The sequence below is a fragment of the Oryzias latipes genome, chromosome 12 (assembly GCF_053564925.1).
Source record: "Oryzias latipes strain Hd-rR chromosome 12, Olatipes_Hd-rR_3.1".
In the NCBI taxonomy this organism is placed as follows: domain Eukaryota; kingdom Metazoa; phylum Chordata; class Actinopteri; order Beloniformes; family Adrianichthyidae; genus Oryzias; species Oryzias latipes.
In genome coordinates this window covers 14223542-14239672 of record NC_136248.1, presented here as the reverse complement: position 1 = coordinate 14239672, position 16131 = coordinate 14223542, and the positions used below count along the sequence as shown (strand labels likewise).

The following is a 16131-nucleotide window of genomic DNA, read 5'->3' as shown; positions in this document are numbered from 1 at the left end:
CATCATCATCATTAAGACCCAAACTGTTCATTTACGTTTTTGTATTTATTTGAAAGAAAAAATATATATGTTCCTCTTTTCACATAAACAGTACAAGTACCCTGAATGGTACCACAAAATGCACAAATATTAAAAACAGTAAAATGACAAACAGAGAAATATCAGATCATTTCCACACAAAGCTGGATGCTGAAAGATGACACGTGCGTGTTTCAGGTCACATGAAGTCTTGCTGATATTTATGCAAACGCAGGTTAGACCACACTTTTTGAAAAGCTCACCATCACAGAACCAGCCAGCAACAAGCTGGAGATGAAACTCATGGTTTGAGACTAAACAAAATGCTTCTTTATACCAACACAGGAAAATTCCCCAAAACGCACAAGCTCCCACAGACACGCGTTTGCTGTCGTCTGCAGTAACACAAGCGTCTGGCAACATCAGTCTAATCACACTTTACAGCTGCTATTACTAAAATCCATCTATCCAGAACAGCTGCTGCTTCCAGCTGTGTTTGTGGAGCGACGCCATGCCCATAAAGCTACGTTCACACCGCCATCTGCAAGAGACCACATTCAGTGAAAAGTCTGACGCACGTTTTCCGTCTCTAGAGACGAAACTTGCGGCCCGTTGAAAGTGCTTTGAAAGTTAAATCATTTGAATTTTGACCAATCAGGGACTCAGATTTGGTAGAGATGGCGTCCCTTTTTGTTCACGGAAGTGCCAACCGTTTGAAAATGGATCATGGAGGAGAAATTCATGATGGCGGTTTGTTTTCGGCTGGAATCATACCACACCAAGTCTTTTGTATATCGGAATAGAGCTGGGAAAGAAAAAGCCTGGAGCAAGATTCACCAGATGTGCACCGGTTTGACATTTTGCACCAAGTCTTTTCCAACTGAAGGTGGCGGACATGCGCTAGTATCGGGTAGCGACGGTCCAGCTGGACACCACATGCTAAACATGCGTGTTTAGCTTTTCTTGAATGTGTGTCACATGCTCTCTGTGAACGTAGCATTAGGTGTTCAGTTAGATCCTGAAGTCCTGCTGTGGTCAAACGATGACTGAAGGAATGAATCCTCTTGATTTAACAGGATGTTGAGCATCTGCATCTCTTTTCTTCTTCAACACCCCCAGTTTTCTAATACTGTTAGTGTGTGGGGACATCCCATCTGTCCTGGAAATGCTGAAGAGCAGAAACCATGTCCACTTGGTACATTGAAGCTACTTGTATATACATCAAGTCAAAAAACAAAAGCGATTGTCTTGCTTAGGAGCGATTTTCTCGATGGAGAAGGGAAGATCTGGAAAATAAATAGCATCCGTTAGGTTTTCCTGATTTACGCCACGTTTTGAGAATGTGGGTGGTGCACCCACCTCAGAGACCTCCGACTGTCCTTCTCCATGTGGTTCTCAGGTCCTTCGCTCTCAAACGAAGCCAGATGCAGCTCTGCAACAGTAAGTCAAACTCAGCGGGTTTCCTTCAGCTGAAGGAAGGAGAAACATCTGGACTGACACTAACCGTCTTCCGTGAGGATGGGGGTGGTGACGAGATACTGAAGGACGCGGCGGTCTCGGTCAAACGGACAAACGACCTGACGCCAAACCAGGAACTCGCTCACCTGTTTTGCAAGTTCCCACAGTTTCTGTGAAGATGCAAAACATCATTATGCTTCATGAAAAGATACAGACAACACTTAGGAGAGGAACCATGTGTTATTAACCACTAGGGGGCATCCCGCATCAAAAAAAGACTGGACTTGCTTCAAAGTTAATGTGTCCGTTTGGCAGCCTGCTGGCACAGCCTTCATTCAGGAAGTAGATGTCCTTGATGAGAAGACTGAAGAAGGGAATTACGATCTGCAGACAGAGAGAAAAGCTGGTCATACGGGAGGGAGGGGCTAAAACGGTCCAGTTAGGCCGATGCTGGGTGTCCCTCACCTTCTCCTGGCTGCTGTGTGCAGTCTCAGACCTCTGGGTGGCGCCACGGAGTGCTGTGCGGTAGTTACTGAAGTTACTGGATGGGTCCATTTGGTGCTGTGCACAGATCACAGGAATGAGGCCTCAAACACATGCAGGGATGCACGCCAAACTGCAGCGGCGCCGCTTTAAAAGTGGAAGCAAATTTTTACCTCCAGGATTTCAAACTTGTCAGTGTTGACTTTGCTCCAGGTTTTCTTCAGTCTGGACACAGGATTCATGTTCATCCCAGCTGAAAAACAGGATCAAAGTGTGACGTTGAGTGTGTGCTGCTGCAGGATCCACTAACTCACTTTATTGGTCTTTAACCTGATTAGCTTTAACTCCATCTGCCACTGCTCCTGTTGGAGTCAGTTTGTTTCATGGCTCGAGGAGGAAAACAGAGGCGTTTTGTGTTTTGCAGAAAGCATCAACAAAAGCTCGGGACGATGTGAGAGATAGAATTAGGGAATGTCCCGATCAGGTTTTTTGTGAGTACCTGAGTACGTCTAAAATTAAAATAATTAAATATTTAATGATTTTCTTTTAAAATCATTGAGTGTTCATGAATACCCATCAATGGAACCATTTATACTTTATTTTGTTTGTGTTTTTTTAAAGCCTTTTTTCCTGGAGCTTGCACTTTGCAGACTTTCCCTTGGCAGCGTCACACTGTCGTCTCACAGTCGGCAGCATTTAGAAATGTAGAAAAACCAAAAACCTGATCCATTTTCTGTTGAAATGCATTTAAAGATTGTTGTTTGACTTCAGAAAAACCAATAGAGACATTTGCTGTCAGTCTGAAATGCTTTTTAAAGGAGTTATTGAGCCCAGAAGTCCAAATCTGCCAATACTTTGCTAACTTTACCAAACTGCGTTTGTGCGCCTCGTGTTCAAACTGCTGCCGTATTCTGTTGCATATAAAATGTCGTGATCAGTTGATGCATGCAGACTCCTTCTAGTCGAGAATTTATCTGGAATAATAAGCTAGAAAGAGGCTATAAAGCGCTGATCATAACAAAAGTAAAATAAATATCTGACCCCAGATCATGATGCAACATCTGATTTTCTATCGAGTCTGAAACTGCGGACCAGGTTACAGATCACGTGATCGGATCAGTAAAGAGATCCCAGTTGGAATGACAGAGTTCCTGTCATGGAAGTCTCTGCACGTCCGTGTCAAACACTCACTAATGATGGCCATGAGCGAGTTGAAGTTGCCGATGTTGAAGCACTCCTGAGCTACGTCGATGAAGAACTCGATGATCCGTGCTCTCTGCTTCTTCTTTGCTGGCTTTAGTGAGACAAAAAAAGATCAGGCATGTTTTAGTGAACACAACACCAAGCAGTTCAAATCTGCAACTAAACTAACGTTGGCGTTGTCCAGATCACAGTTACAGCTGGATCTGTTGAGAAGAACCTACCATGCAGATCTCAGTGGCGACCAGGAAGCTGAGCCGGTTGAACCAGCTGACGTAAGCTTCAAGGTTGCTGGTTTTACGCTTCCGGAAGAAACCCTAAAGGAGGAGAAACAGGACAAAAAAGGTGACGTCTGAACAGGTTCCATGCAGTGAATTGATGTGTAGAAAGTCTCCTGGCACATTGGGAAGTTGACCTGTTTATCAAATAGAGAAGACGTTTCTGCATATGTGACAACATTTCCCATAATCCCTTGATTATGGAGCTTTGCAGTGCCAGTGAATCGAGCACAAAACCTAAACTTAAGCAACTAACTATAAGAAGATTATAAAACTAAGGGGATCATGACACAGGAAAAGGTTTGACTAAATTTTACAAGTATGAAAATGTTTTCTCCAGTCATCCATCTTACACCGTGTATTTAGAAAGCAGATGCACCACTGTGCCAGAATAAAAAAGGTCTTCTCCTAAGAATCCTTTAAGAAGCCAGAACATCTTTTCCCCAAAAAATCTGTTCAAACAAAATGACTGGGATTTTAACATGTGAGCTTCAGCACACATGCAGGAAACTTCCTGGTTTACAGAGAGGACAGGCCGCCTCGTCTGCACAGATAAGCAGTGATTGAAGGAAAAGGGCTGCTGCTGCTGCTCGTCTGTACTTTGTCGTCTGCTAATGGATCTGGACAGCGTTTGCGCCCACACAGCCTCCGCAGGAGTTCCTCCTCTTCTTTAGGTTCATTTATTTATTTACCTACATGTTTATGTATCAGAGTGTGTTCTTTCTCAGCGGGGAATTGGTTGTATAAATAAGCACTGGAAAAGCTCCACATGAATAAACTTTTCTCACCCGCAATGACGCAATAGCAGAGATCCTCAGACTGAAAGCTTACACAACAGCAGCAGCCCACTCCACTCTAAACGTCCACTCTACACTTCAGGACCCCTTTCACTGACTCAACCGCTCTCTTATATAACCACATCAGCACTGGTGGGAGCACGGAGGCAAAAACACCCGCTGACGGCTTGTTCTCTGCGGCTCTCGAGCTTCATCGCAGGACCACTTCAGATAAAGAGCGCCGCAGACCGGAAAGCTAGACTGTTGTGTGCTGCGTTTCAAAAGCAGCGCCTTGAACAAAGCCCAAATGCTGCTCGTCTATCCGGCTGCAGATCCTTTCATGTGGCCTGAAAACCAAATTGACTTGAACTGAAGTGAACCACAAATTATACACACACACCCAGAAGACACGCATCTGAAACACAATCAGAGGAGTCCATAAAAACAAGGAGGGCACTTTGACGCTGATGATTACGAAGCCTTCATGCTGCTTTCTTCTTCAGATGTCTTTATATAGTAAAAAAAATTATAAATGAGACTTTTCAGCACCAGAAATCCACTAACTGGGGGATTTTACAACACCAGCACTAAAGTTTCTATTTAAAGGTTTGTTTTCATGCATGATGTTTCAATATCTGACTGTAAAACTTGAAAATCCGACTGTAATGAGAAAAATGGCGGAACAGCTAAACAAAAACAGCCACCATCACAGACGTGTTCCCCACGTTCAAAACTGGTAAATAAAATTTAAACTTTTAATAAGTTAATTGTCCCGATAAGAATCATTAAGTGCAGCACATGAGTCTCTCTTTTTGTTATGTCCCGCCCTCATAGCTTCTGGCCAATGACTGAAGAGATCTGTAGTCACCTGGTTTTGTTTACAAGCTTTGGTCCGAAACAGATCGGTCTGCTTGATGGCAGTCTGAATGCAGACCAAACGCAAGTTCAGGACTCCATTCGGAATAAATAAAATTAACTCAAAAGGATTTTTCCAGTCTGAATACAGCGTTAAATGAAGTTGTACCTTGTGGTTCTCCATGGGATCCTTCAAGGCGAATGTCTGGATGAACTCTTCTGGACCGATAAAGCTCAGTCTGTCCTGCAGGCGGGAAGCATGACAACAGTCAGAACACAGATAACAGCTGGTCGAGTCTCTGTTTTCATCCAAACAGCTTCAGGGTATTCTGATCTAAACTTTAAAGTCAGTTTAAAAGAAAGCCAAAATCTGTTCTTTATGTTCTGTTCTTCAGACTTTATTTCTTATCTAAAGCTGTAAAAATTTTAATGGTGAAGTTATGTGTGCCAGTCTATTAGCGCTTTTTAAACAAATGTGCAACACCAAGAGCCATGTGGTTTTTCCTCAAGCACGTTTGGAAAATCTTCAACAAGTGTAGATTTGTTTTTTGAATAAATGTTATTGAAATGGCCGAGCACTGTTAGCTAAACTTTTTTGATTTTATTAAAACTTGCAATAAGAGTTTTTTGCTTAAGTTGGCCACTAGATGGTGCTGTTCTTAATTGTTGCTTCTTGTGACATTGTAGCTTTATACCTCTGGCTGTTTTACGTATCTTTAGAGCTAAAAGATTCATGAGACTTAATCTACTATTAGCTGGTTTTGTTTCCTCTAAAGTCATGGTTTGTCACATTTTTGTTTCACTTTTCCGTTGTGTCGTTATGGCAAAAAAAAAAAGGTTATTTCTAAAAATGCAATTGTTTGCACAATCTGATGATCTGTTTATTGGTGTTAAAGGCATTGGAAGTCTTACAAGTACTATTGAGCCTGTATTTTATTCGTTTTTTTTATTTTAAGTAGACAAAAAACCTCTTACCAGTTCAATGTGGGTTAGCTGCTGGGCGAGAATGAAGGCGTCATCGCACACGCTCAGTATGTCACTTCTCTGCGCGGCCGCCTGCTTGTTTTTAAGCGAGGTCGGGCGCTCCTCTGCCGCCGCGTTAAGCGCCGCCACAGCCTCTTCGTACTGACCGAGAGCAGACAGGCGCTTAATGAGACGCTGGGTCATCTGCTGCATGGCGCGCCACGAGTACTGGAAAGACAACGTAACCCAAACGGTGAGGACGCTGTAAAGGCTCCATGTTGTGTTTGTTTGGCTTAAATGCTGACCTCGTCGCCCCGGGACACATGTTGCGTCATGTCCTTCAGGCAGCGCATCATCCTCTCATCCCGGAAGTCGTACGGAAACGTCTCTGTCCACTCAGTCAGCAGCTGGACCAGTTTGGGTGCCACCTCACGGAAGCGTATCTGCGGTCAAATCAGTGCTGTTGTCATGGGTGTGACAGTGGGACGGATTCCAAGAGGGAAAGAGAAAAACAGCACCTGTGGGTGTTTGAGTGAGTGACCCACCTTGTCCAGAAGGGCATCTCCAGACCGCTGCTGCTCCACACACAGGTGACATACGCGGGTCATGAGCTCGTACGGGTGAAGAAAGAGGCGTGAGCTCAGCAGGAAGGTGAACACGTATGACCTCTGCGTAATAAACAAAAAAAATTAGTAAAAGTAAACCAAAAAAAAGGACTTTTTGGCACAACAGAAAAATAACAAGCAAGTTGGGTTGACAGACACTCACATCAGGGTAGTAGTCCACCGTTGGAACCAGGTGCTGAATCAACGCCTCCAGAGATGCTGAAACCAAGCTGTTGTCATGGTAACACATCTCCCCGTAGCTGGCAGTGATGCCCTGTCCGTAAAGTCGGCTCTTCACAGAGGCCACGTTGTTACGGCAGGAATGCTCCCCGTTGCTGGAGTGGCGGTGGGCTCTCCCCGGGCACGACGTGCTGTGCTGGCGGGGGCTGTGAGGCTGACGCTGTGGGGAATAAGGGTTCTCCGAAACCACACAGCTACTGCTGTAATGATGCTCTTTTGAGGTCATGGAAGAGACTGAGGAGCTGCGATATGCGTGGTGCGGCTGCGGCACATCGTAGGGATTCTCTGCTGCAGGGTAGACGCCGTTGTGGATGTGCTCTCTTGAGGGTTTTGGCGCCGTGTTGCTGTTGTACGGGCTCTGAGGCTGCGGGTGGTGGTTGTTGTTGTTGTAGACAGAGCAGGAGCTGAATTTCCCGGCATATGGAGTTGTGGGAGGCATGGCGACCTAAACAGACCGCATTGGTTTATCAGCCGAGGGTAAAGATTAACATCACTCAAAACAGCAGCGTGATAAAGTCTGCACCTGATCAGTTAGAAGTTTAACTCAAAGAAGCCGAAAATAGTCTTTTAGTTTTGCGGTGGACCGGGTTGGAATGCTAACAAACTTTGAACCTGCTTTATTGCTTTAATACAACACCCTTAAAGACCCACTGCGAGGATTTTTGATCTGTTTTCAAAGCGTTTCCAGTGGTCTTTTAGTTAGGATTATGCCGTTTTTAGTCACAATCCAAAAACTTGTTCCGTTTTTAGAACATAGTTTCTGCAGAGCAACAGTAGTTCCTCAGAAATTGACCTCTAAATTTCAGCTTGTTAGCACAGAGTCACCCCCCCCCCTTCCCTTCCTGTTGCTCAGAGCAGAATGCTTGTGGCCCCGCCCAGCGTATTCTCTATGTCACAAATGATTCGTTTCAAAGTATTTTTCATCTGCTTCAGAATCACAAAAATTTGAAGAAAAAAATATTCAGAAATGCAATTTCAAGGTTAATTTTCTTTATACATGTCCTCCATTATCAAAGAAAATGCCACAAGAACAAGTTAAAACCACGCAAAACACCATTTTAATCTTAGTGGGTCTTTAAGAGTCATCTAAACTGCCTGTAAGTTACAAAAGCTGCTACATTAAAGACCCAAGCAGAGAAAAAAGACGCAGTAAAGACATACGTGCCAATGAGATATTTCCCAGGTTTTCTGTAATTTTCCATCCTATAAATCCTCTCCAAGTTGTTTTTCTTTTCGTCTTTCTTTTCTTTGGTTTCACTCTTTGATCTGATAAATACTACGTGCATTCACACTGTATCTGATCCACACCAGGGTTCACTTGAAGGCAAACTTTTTATGAGACTGGGGTCTGCTTGTTTTGTGACTGCAAAGAAACAGGTCAACCAAGAAAACAAAACTGCGGGAAAAGGACAAACCTCAATAGAACTTTAAAAAAAGTGAAAAAGTTTTCCTTAACAAGTAGAAAGAGTCGCTTCATCTTCAACTGAGGTAATCCTATAAAGTTAAATGATTTGTAGGTCACAGCTAAGTGATTTAATGAAAACCCCACGCTGTGCTAAAAATACTCTGGTTACAAGATCTTCACTGAAAAGTTATGAGAACTGTGGTTAAAAACCAATCTAAAGGGCGACAAGAAAGTAGAGTTTTTTGAATAATATATGAGAAAAACAAAAGAGGGTCATCCACATTCCTGAGTGAACATTGAGCCGATAAATAGTTTGAAAACAGAACAACAACTCTGGTACTTTGATGATTATACATCGCTCCAGAGTCTAAGTCACAGCAAGTAAATAATCCACAATAAAAGGGAAAACAAACAAGTCCCGCTTTTAGAAGAAACGTATTTAACAAAAAAACGGGAAAAAGGACGAACACTTTATTTTGAAAGGCTATTCAATTTAACAGAATGGTATAATAATAATAGGTTGAATATCTACACGCTTCACTACCGTAACACATTTAGCTTCATGAAACACAGGAGGAATCTAGTATTTTAGCCCAAAATAAATAATTATTTGGATAAATATAGCATAAAGAACATGCTAACAAGTCTACTAAACTATATCACTACAACTCTTTAAATCCGTTGATTTCTTTATCCTCTGTGTCACTCTGCGGCATAAAGCGCGTTCAAGCGATCACTTTCAATGAAAAGTCTGTGTAAACACGCATTTTAGGCTTGGCGTTTAAAAGTCGCATGTTCATGTGCAGCTACGTTTTGAGACTCTTAAGTACACAAAGTGTGGCTATTGTGTCCGTGTTGCTTTGACACCAATTTAGTTCTGATAAATAGGTAGCGTCCCTTTTAATTCACGGACATGCTAACCGTTTGAAAATTGATCATGGAAGAGAAATTCGTAGTTGTGGTTTGTGCCTGGCCAGAATTCTATGACACCAAGTCTTTCATATATCAGAATAGAGCTCTGAAGGAAAAAGCTAGGAGGAAGATTTGCACCGCTTCAACAAGCCTCTTCCAGCTGCAGGTGGCGGACGTGCGCTAGTATCGAGTAGCACATGCCGATCTGAACGTAGCATAAGACTGAGCAGTGCCTCTCCTACATTGCTGATACGTCCACCTAAACTGTCCTCTAGCGGTTGTTGCCATTAAAAAAAAAATTCAATAAAATCATGAGTCGCACCAGGGCCAAACTATCCAAAAACCACAATTTCAACTCAAAAGAATACAGTACATATCATTTCAGCTTATTTTGTAGGATTTGTTTTGTCTTTTACTCCTAAACTGCTAAGTTGTGAGAAAAGTTAAAGCTGAAGGTTAATCATTCAAGTTTGATTGGTTAATAGTAAATCCTTCTGTCAGAGTCTTACTGCAAACACAGAACACTAACTGGATTACAGTCAAATGAAGCTCCATCTCCTTCTGTTCTCTGGAGGCTTCCTCTTGCTTACACAACTGGGTTTGGTGGTTCCTCCAGGTTCGGGGCGGACGTAAAATACTGTACCCTTTAAAGCTTGAAATGATGTGTTCTTGCAGCGTGACGTAATGCCACATCCGTTTTCCTGCTGTCAAGCAGGCTGTCCTTGAGTCAACACGAAGCGATAAAGTCTTGACTCCGAGTGGCTCCCGGAGTTCTGCAAACTTCCTGCCCTCAGACGTCCCACCTCCTTCGCTGGGAATGCGGTTGATGTTTAAGCTGCGCTTGAGTATTAAGCCGTCGCGCGTTTGAGCAACTCTGTCCCACAAAAGCCCCGACGAGGAAAGCTATATGAACGTAATCCCAGCTGATCCCGTAATGTTAGCCCTTCTGCTACTGTCAGCGTTTGAGAGGCGTCTGTTTGTCGCTAAAAATCTCTTCTGTTGTGTCGATTCCAACAAATCAGATGCTTTCACTGCAGCTTTACTGAAACTCTTGAAGCAACTTTGTTGGTGGGAGTAAACAAGTAATGGGGGGGGGTACATGAAACCCCTAAACAGATGGATGATCTGAAGTGATCAGTGACTCTTTGTCCTAATGGTTCACATAATTGGATCTGAGGATGGTAAGCTGATCCCAGATCCCCATGGTGGAGTGCTTTAACTCTGGAGCCATCTTTATCCCTGTGGCTGTTTGTCTGTGGAAGCATGCATACCTCACACAGAGGCGTGTCCATTTGAACTTACGCCGCGGCGGAAAACAAAAACCCGGCAGGACTCTGGGACTCTTGTTTGTTCATGACAGCGTCTGCAGAGGAGTGTCTGCCACAGCCAACTTCTTACACACCCCTGTCCAGCATGGCGCCGTGCCTGTGTAATCCACATGCACGAGGGTCACACACAAACACACATATGGACCTGAACGACGCGCACGCACACATATACCCCAGCTATTGGGATCACGCCCGTCTGAGCCAGTCCAGGTCTGAACTCTGTGATCTGGACCGGCTGTTCTATACTGGTTAAGAAACCACAGTGCCTTTACAAACCGCAGAGATAAGAATTCACACAGTAACATTTCCTCCTTTCCTCCTTGCTTGTTTTAGCACTGACGCAAAAAAAAACAAAAAAAAAAAAAACACACAAGCCTGCAAGCTTTCAAAACTGAATTTTCCAGACGAACTTCCTGAAAAGCTGACCCTTCGGATAGTTGTGGCTTCCAGACGGCCGCGCTGAAATGGGACTCCTCCTTAAATCATAGGTTGAACTCCCTGCAGATGACTTAATGATGGCGTCGGAAGCACAATTTCATATTAGACAGGATTGTTTACAATCTCTTGTTTGTAAATTCTGAAGACTTGGAGTCTTTAAGGGCAGATTGATGTGGTTATGGAGAAGGCAGAATGTGAGTTTTGCACTCCCACCTTTTAAGTTGCTGATGCAGAATGACAGGCTGTTGGTGCAGTTTCTTGGTACAAATGAAAACATCTCACGGATTGATTGGTTGTTTTAAAACCATGACCTAGGTTGTGTCTGCTTGCTTCACCCTACTTCATCTACTACACTTCAGCTTTCCATTTCAGCAGCATTTTCTCCATCCTTAGAACAGAACTAAAATAATTTCCGTTTGCAGACTGAAATCCGACACTGAAAGCCTTTTCTATTATCATTTTATGTGGTTTTGAATGGTAAATCCACTGCTGGTGAGCACAACGGGCCAGTGGGGAGGGGGTTCCCCCAACAATAGAGGTATTATCTCTCCTGTCGTGGCATTAGCAACCAAACAAAGACCCCCAGGAAGAGATCAGAGCAGATCGGACACACAGCGGCTTTAACATGCTCTGCCTCTGCGTGACTCAAGGCTGGAGTCACTCTCACATCATTTAGCTCACCCAAATCACGCTTTCTGCTGTTCCCACGAAAGGTACAAACTCTGATGTCGACTCTTTCAATTCCCCTTTCTGTTCTGTACTTTGTCTGCGCCTCCGCTCAGTAACGAAGCATTCCTACATTTTAATGCTGAATTAAGGAGATTTCCCTTTTCCTGCTTAACAAATGTCGCCGTTTTGCGTTTGCGAGCTGCAACCGTGTGCTGGACGCTGCCAAAACAGATCAAAAGCTGTACGCAAATCCTCTGTGGTGAACTTAGTCACTCTGAATTGTGTTTATTCAAAGCAAACTGGCCGCCAACCAAATAACAGTGTGTACTGAAGGGGGACGATAATTCACTGCACTAAAAAAGATTAGTTTACAAAAAGTATAGTTTAAACTCAGCAGGGTTTCTAACTGCAGACTCTGTCATTCCACTGTAGTTTATGAGGAGCCAAACAAAGTTTGTTTTTAGTGTCGGAGAACGCCGCGTGGTCAGGACAAGACGAAGGTTCAGTCTGTGCTCAGGGTGAACACAATACAGTCCAGATCCGATAAGACGGCCTATAAAACTATGTCAGAGTGGTAGGACTTCCATGTAATGCACCGCTATCTTCACACTACCTTGCATCTGATGTACTTTGACACCAATAACCTCCTGCGGGTATCAGCTGTGGGCTGGCATAGCATAGTTTCATGTCAATAAACGAATCCATACTTTTATTTATGCTCGCATAAACTGTGTGTTTTATTCAAAAATAACAAATACGAGACAGTCTGACTTTAAAGCGAGTATGTGATGAATAGCTTCACTGTCACACATCACTAAATGAGCCTGTGATTTGTGATCCAAGGCATAAAACACAGTCCAAAGAGCGCATTCATTCTCATCTCCACATGACAAGTTTAGCCACATTGTGTTTGTTAGGAGCGTGCCTTTAATTAGCAAGCCCCACCCTACACTTGTTTCTGCTGCTGCGGGCGGCACTGTTAGAAACCAAAATGCTGGTTTCAGCTAAACTCTAAAAAAGTTGACAAACGGGGAAGTCACAAAGAGCTCCTTCAGTGCAAAAATGGGAATGTAGTCTTTTGACATTCTCCAAAGATCTGTGAGTCTCACAGAATCAAAACAGACACACCGGTGAGGTTATCTGTGTTTTCCTTCCTGGTGATGCAGAAACTACACGCGCCTCCTTCCATCTAACACTTGTGTGCATCAGGGAGTTGTTGTTTTTTTTATTAAATAAATCCCTTTAACCCTTGTGCTATCCTATGACCCCACCCTTACATTGACATGTTCTCCCTACCATGACAAAGGTGGATAAAGGTGGAAAGATTTCATGTAATCCATGGACACCAGTAAAGATTACAAATCAATGAAGAAAAAAGGTTCAGAGCACTGTCTAGTGGGTCTAGATGACCCAACTCCCAACGTTAAAGTGCCTAGGATAGCACTATGGTTACAGAAGATGCACGACTGACTCACCAAAGAACTCACTTTAGAAAGAAAAAACAGTCAAAACACATGAGGGATGATGATGACCCCTGCATGCTGACCTGACAAACACACGTACCCGAATTTTTCAGACTATAAGTTTATTAACTTATAGTTATTATTAACAATTATTCAGATAACCATAACATAAAGCAAACCAACTAAACTCTTTACATCACTTGTAATCGCTAAATGCCCACAATTCTTCATTCTCTTTGGAACGATTCCACCAGCTCGGCATAAGATTGAGCGGCGCTTCTTCTTCTGCATTGCTGTTCGTAGAAAATACTAATAGAAATGCCTACAGTGCCCTCTAGTGGTTGTTGCTATTTATTTTAAAAAGTCATTTTCTAAATACGAGCGGCTAATATTGAACTTTTTCCTTGGCCGCACAGACCCAGAGGAAGGGTTAGAGTTACGGTTATGTTAGACTTAAAATATGTGCGGGCAATGCAGCAATGTGCTTCTTCACAGTTTTTGCACTTAGTTGCACATAATAACATCCGCCAAAATGAAAGAAAAAAAATACACATACAATGTGCACTTGGGTAAAAGTTTCACCCCAAACTATTAAATAAAAAACAACATACACCTAAAAATACATTATGTTTACTGAACACTTCACACTTCAGTCACCTGCCTGTAGGATCATCTGGCTGGCTAGTATTAACCCAGAGCCTGAATGGATAAAGACACATTATCTCCTCTTCTCTTTAGGATATTATAACCCTAAGCTCATCACAGTGGGGCTGATCTCTGTTTACGTCACGCACACAAATGTTACACACAAAGCCCCCCAAAAAACTCAAACTTTTGGAATCATCTCATAAAAAGGAAAAACTAACTTGAAAACAATTCATTAACCAGAAACACGGCAGTCAGTCTCCCAAGTGTTCCCATTGGCACTTTTTAAATACCAGATTAATCAGGTTTGGTTTTATTCTAACTAAGCAGCCTGGCCCAAATGATCAGAAAATGCTAGAAGTTGGCAAGAGACTGCATGTTTGTGTGGAGGTGTGTGGTGGAGGGAGGGAAGGATACGTCTATTTTTAGTCCGTTTAGGCAAAATTAGCAGGGGGGAAAAAAGAAAGGAAAACAGCACCACGCGCTTTCCCCCCTTTATTTTGCCCCAGAGACGAGCGCAATCTGTCAGTCCCTCGAACTCTCACGTAAACACACTACAGGACGCGCGCGCGCGCGCTCTGACGTCCGAGCTCCTGGCTGAGAATCAACCGCAAAAGTGAGGCTGACTGTGGAGAAACCATGCTGCGCAGCCGCGGTCCCATCACAGGTGCTCCGGTGACTAATGCTGCCTTTTCATCTGGCTAATTATAAACGAATGTCGGGGGTAAACAAAAACAACTACAAATGCGGGGTAAAGTGGATAGGGAAAGTGACGTCTTCACCAGGAATTATATGAACAACATGATATGTAATTTGTTAACTACTTTTCCACGAATACAAACACTAAAGAGTAGTTAATATTTAAAAACGTCCAACTAAAACTGGTGAAAGTCAACTTTAAGCTAGCAAGCAACGTCACCATCAATAACAATTTCCTATTATAAAGCTATTTCGTTAAAAAAAAGGAAGCTACACGATTGCAGCCTAGTTTTAATATACTCCTTGAACAACAACCTACCTCACGGTTCCGTTGGAGTTCGGATGCAATTGGTTTCACCTGTAGAACGACTCACGAGGAAACGACGCTGTCTCAAGACTCAACGCGTGTCGTGACGGGTTCCTCACTATCTCAGCAAAGTGGATAAATCTCTGCGCGCGGCGTCCGTCTTGCTCTCTCCTCCATTGTGTGTCTGCGCTCCCACTTTTCGAGTCAATTATTTGAACCAGCAGACCAGCAACGATTGAGCCGCAAAACTGAGCGTATTCTAATGAGCTCACAGAGCCGGGAAAGCCGACCAATCAGAGGAAGGAGGTGGTGGCATTTAAAGCAGGTGTTGTCCAATCGGAGGGCAGGAAAGGAGAGAATCGAAAATTCCAAAGATTTTGATTGGTTGAACTAACCTCAAGCAAATCCCCTCTTTTTTAGAATGTTAAGAAAACAAAAAAAAAATGTGGGTTTTGCTGGGAAGCTGGAGTATGGGGGTGTCAGGTTTCCTCATGGAATGTGTATGGTAATGACTTACATTGCTTGCACCTAGTGTTGTAAAGAATGTCTTAAATGGAAAATAACTGAAGAACCTAAGAAGTCAGAAAATAAAATACATACAAAAAACTATTTTTAGTAAGGAAGAATGGACACTTTATTTTTATTTGTAACTTTATTTATCACACATTGGTTTCGGTGGATTGCTTTTGAAGATGTTTTGGACTTATAACCTTTGTCAAACCTTGTTGTTTTCAGTTGAATTGGCAATGTACATTGAAAAAAATCACATATAAACAATGTGTTAAAAGAATTTCCCATAAATGTAAATGACTCTTAAGCACATTTTAACGATGTGTGTTTTATTTTCCTTTCCTAAGTTTTTATTGTACTTGGTTTTATTCTCCTTTTACTTATTAAAATATGAAAATATCAGACAATTAAAGTAAAATTCTTATTAATATAAACTTGAAAAAATAAAAGGAAAATAAGCCTTGCAATACAAAGTTGTGTTTATTTTGTTTTGCTATTGCTTTTTGTTCTCTACTTGTTTATCTTGTTGCAATTTTATTTGTTGGTCCACTGTGTTAAGGCGTGTTCTGTAATGTTCAATCATTCGTTAAAGAAATTCAAGGTTAAAAAAAAAAACCTATGTCAAACCAGGTGAAACAGATGAAAAAACAGCATTAATGTATGACTAAGAATTAACTATTCATTGAGAATATTCATTGCAGGATCCTAATGTTTGTTTGTTTACACACTTGACAACGTTTGTTTGCTCCAGGAGAGATCAAAGACTTTGATGACAAAAATTTTTGTGTTATTAATCACCATGTTTTTGTTTTTAACATGTTCTTGTGGTATTTGTCCCATGATGGGAAAGGGCATGAATGAATAAAATTAAATAAAAAT

General features: G+C 42.4%; 1 protein-coding gene across 1 annotated transcript; it reads right to left on the bottom strand.

The window, feature by feature from the left end:
• Positions 1-26: 26 nt before the first annotated feature.
• LOC101159368 (ras-GEF domain-containing family member 1B-B) lies at positions 27-15033 on the bottom strand. The gene is made up of 14 exons (XM_004074995.5): positions 14755-15033; positions 6800-7321; positions 6577-6699; positions 6337-6474; positions 6044-6259; positions 5238-5312; positions 3384-3476; positions 3151-3253; positions 2133-2212; positions 1942-2037; positions 1765-1860; positions 1523-1646; positions 1378-1450; positions 27-1304 (listed from the first exon to the last, which is right to left on the bottom strand). Exons 2-14 carry the CDS (start codon positions 7313-7315, stop codon positions 1271-1273), a joined length of 1767 nt encoding a protein of 588 aa, XP_004075043.1. The 5' UTR covers positions 7316-7321; positions 14755-15033; the 3' UTR covers positions 27-1270.
• Positions 15034-16131: the final 1098 nt, after the last annotated feature.

Excerpts from the sequence above, each read along its gene's own strand:
- LOC101159368 (XM_004074995.5), bottom strand. The coding sequence starts at position 7,315 with ATGCCTCCCACAACTCCATATGCCGGGAAATTCAGCTCCTGCTCTGTC. Across the intron at positions 5,313-6,043 it reads AGCTAACCCACATTGAACTG|GACAGACTGAGCTTTATCGG; the intron begins GTAAGAGGTTTT and ends TCCCGCCTGCAG. Across the intron at positions 2,213-3,150 it reads CTCGCTCATGGCCATCATTA|CTGGGATGAACATGAATCCT; the intron begins GTGAGTGTTTGA and ends CCTGTTTTTCAG.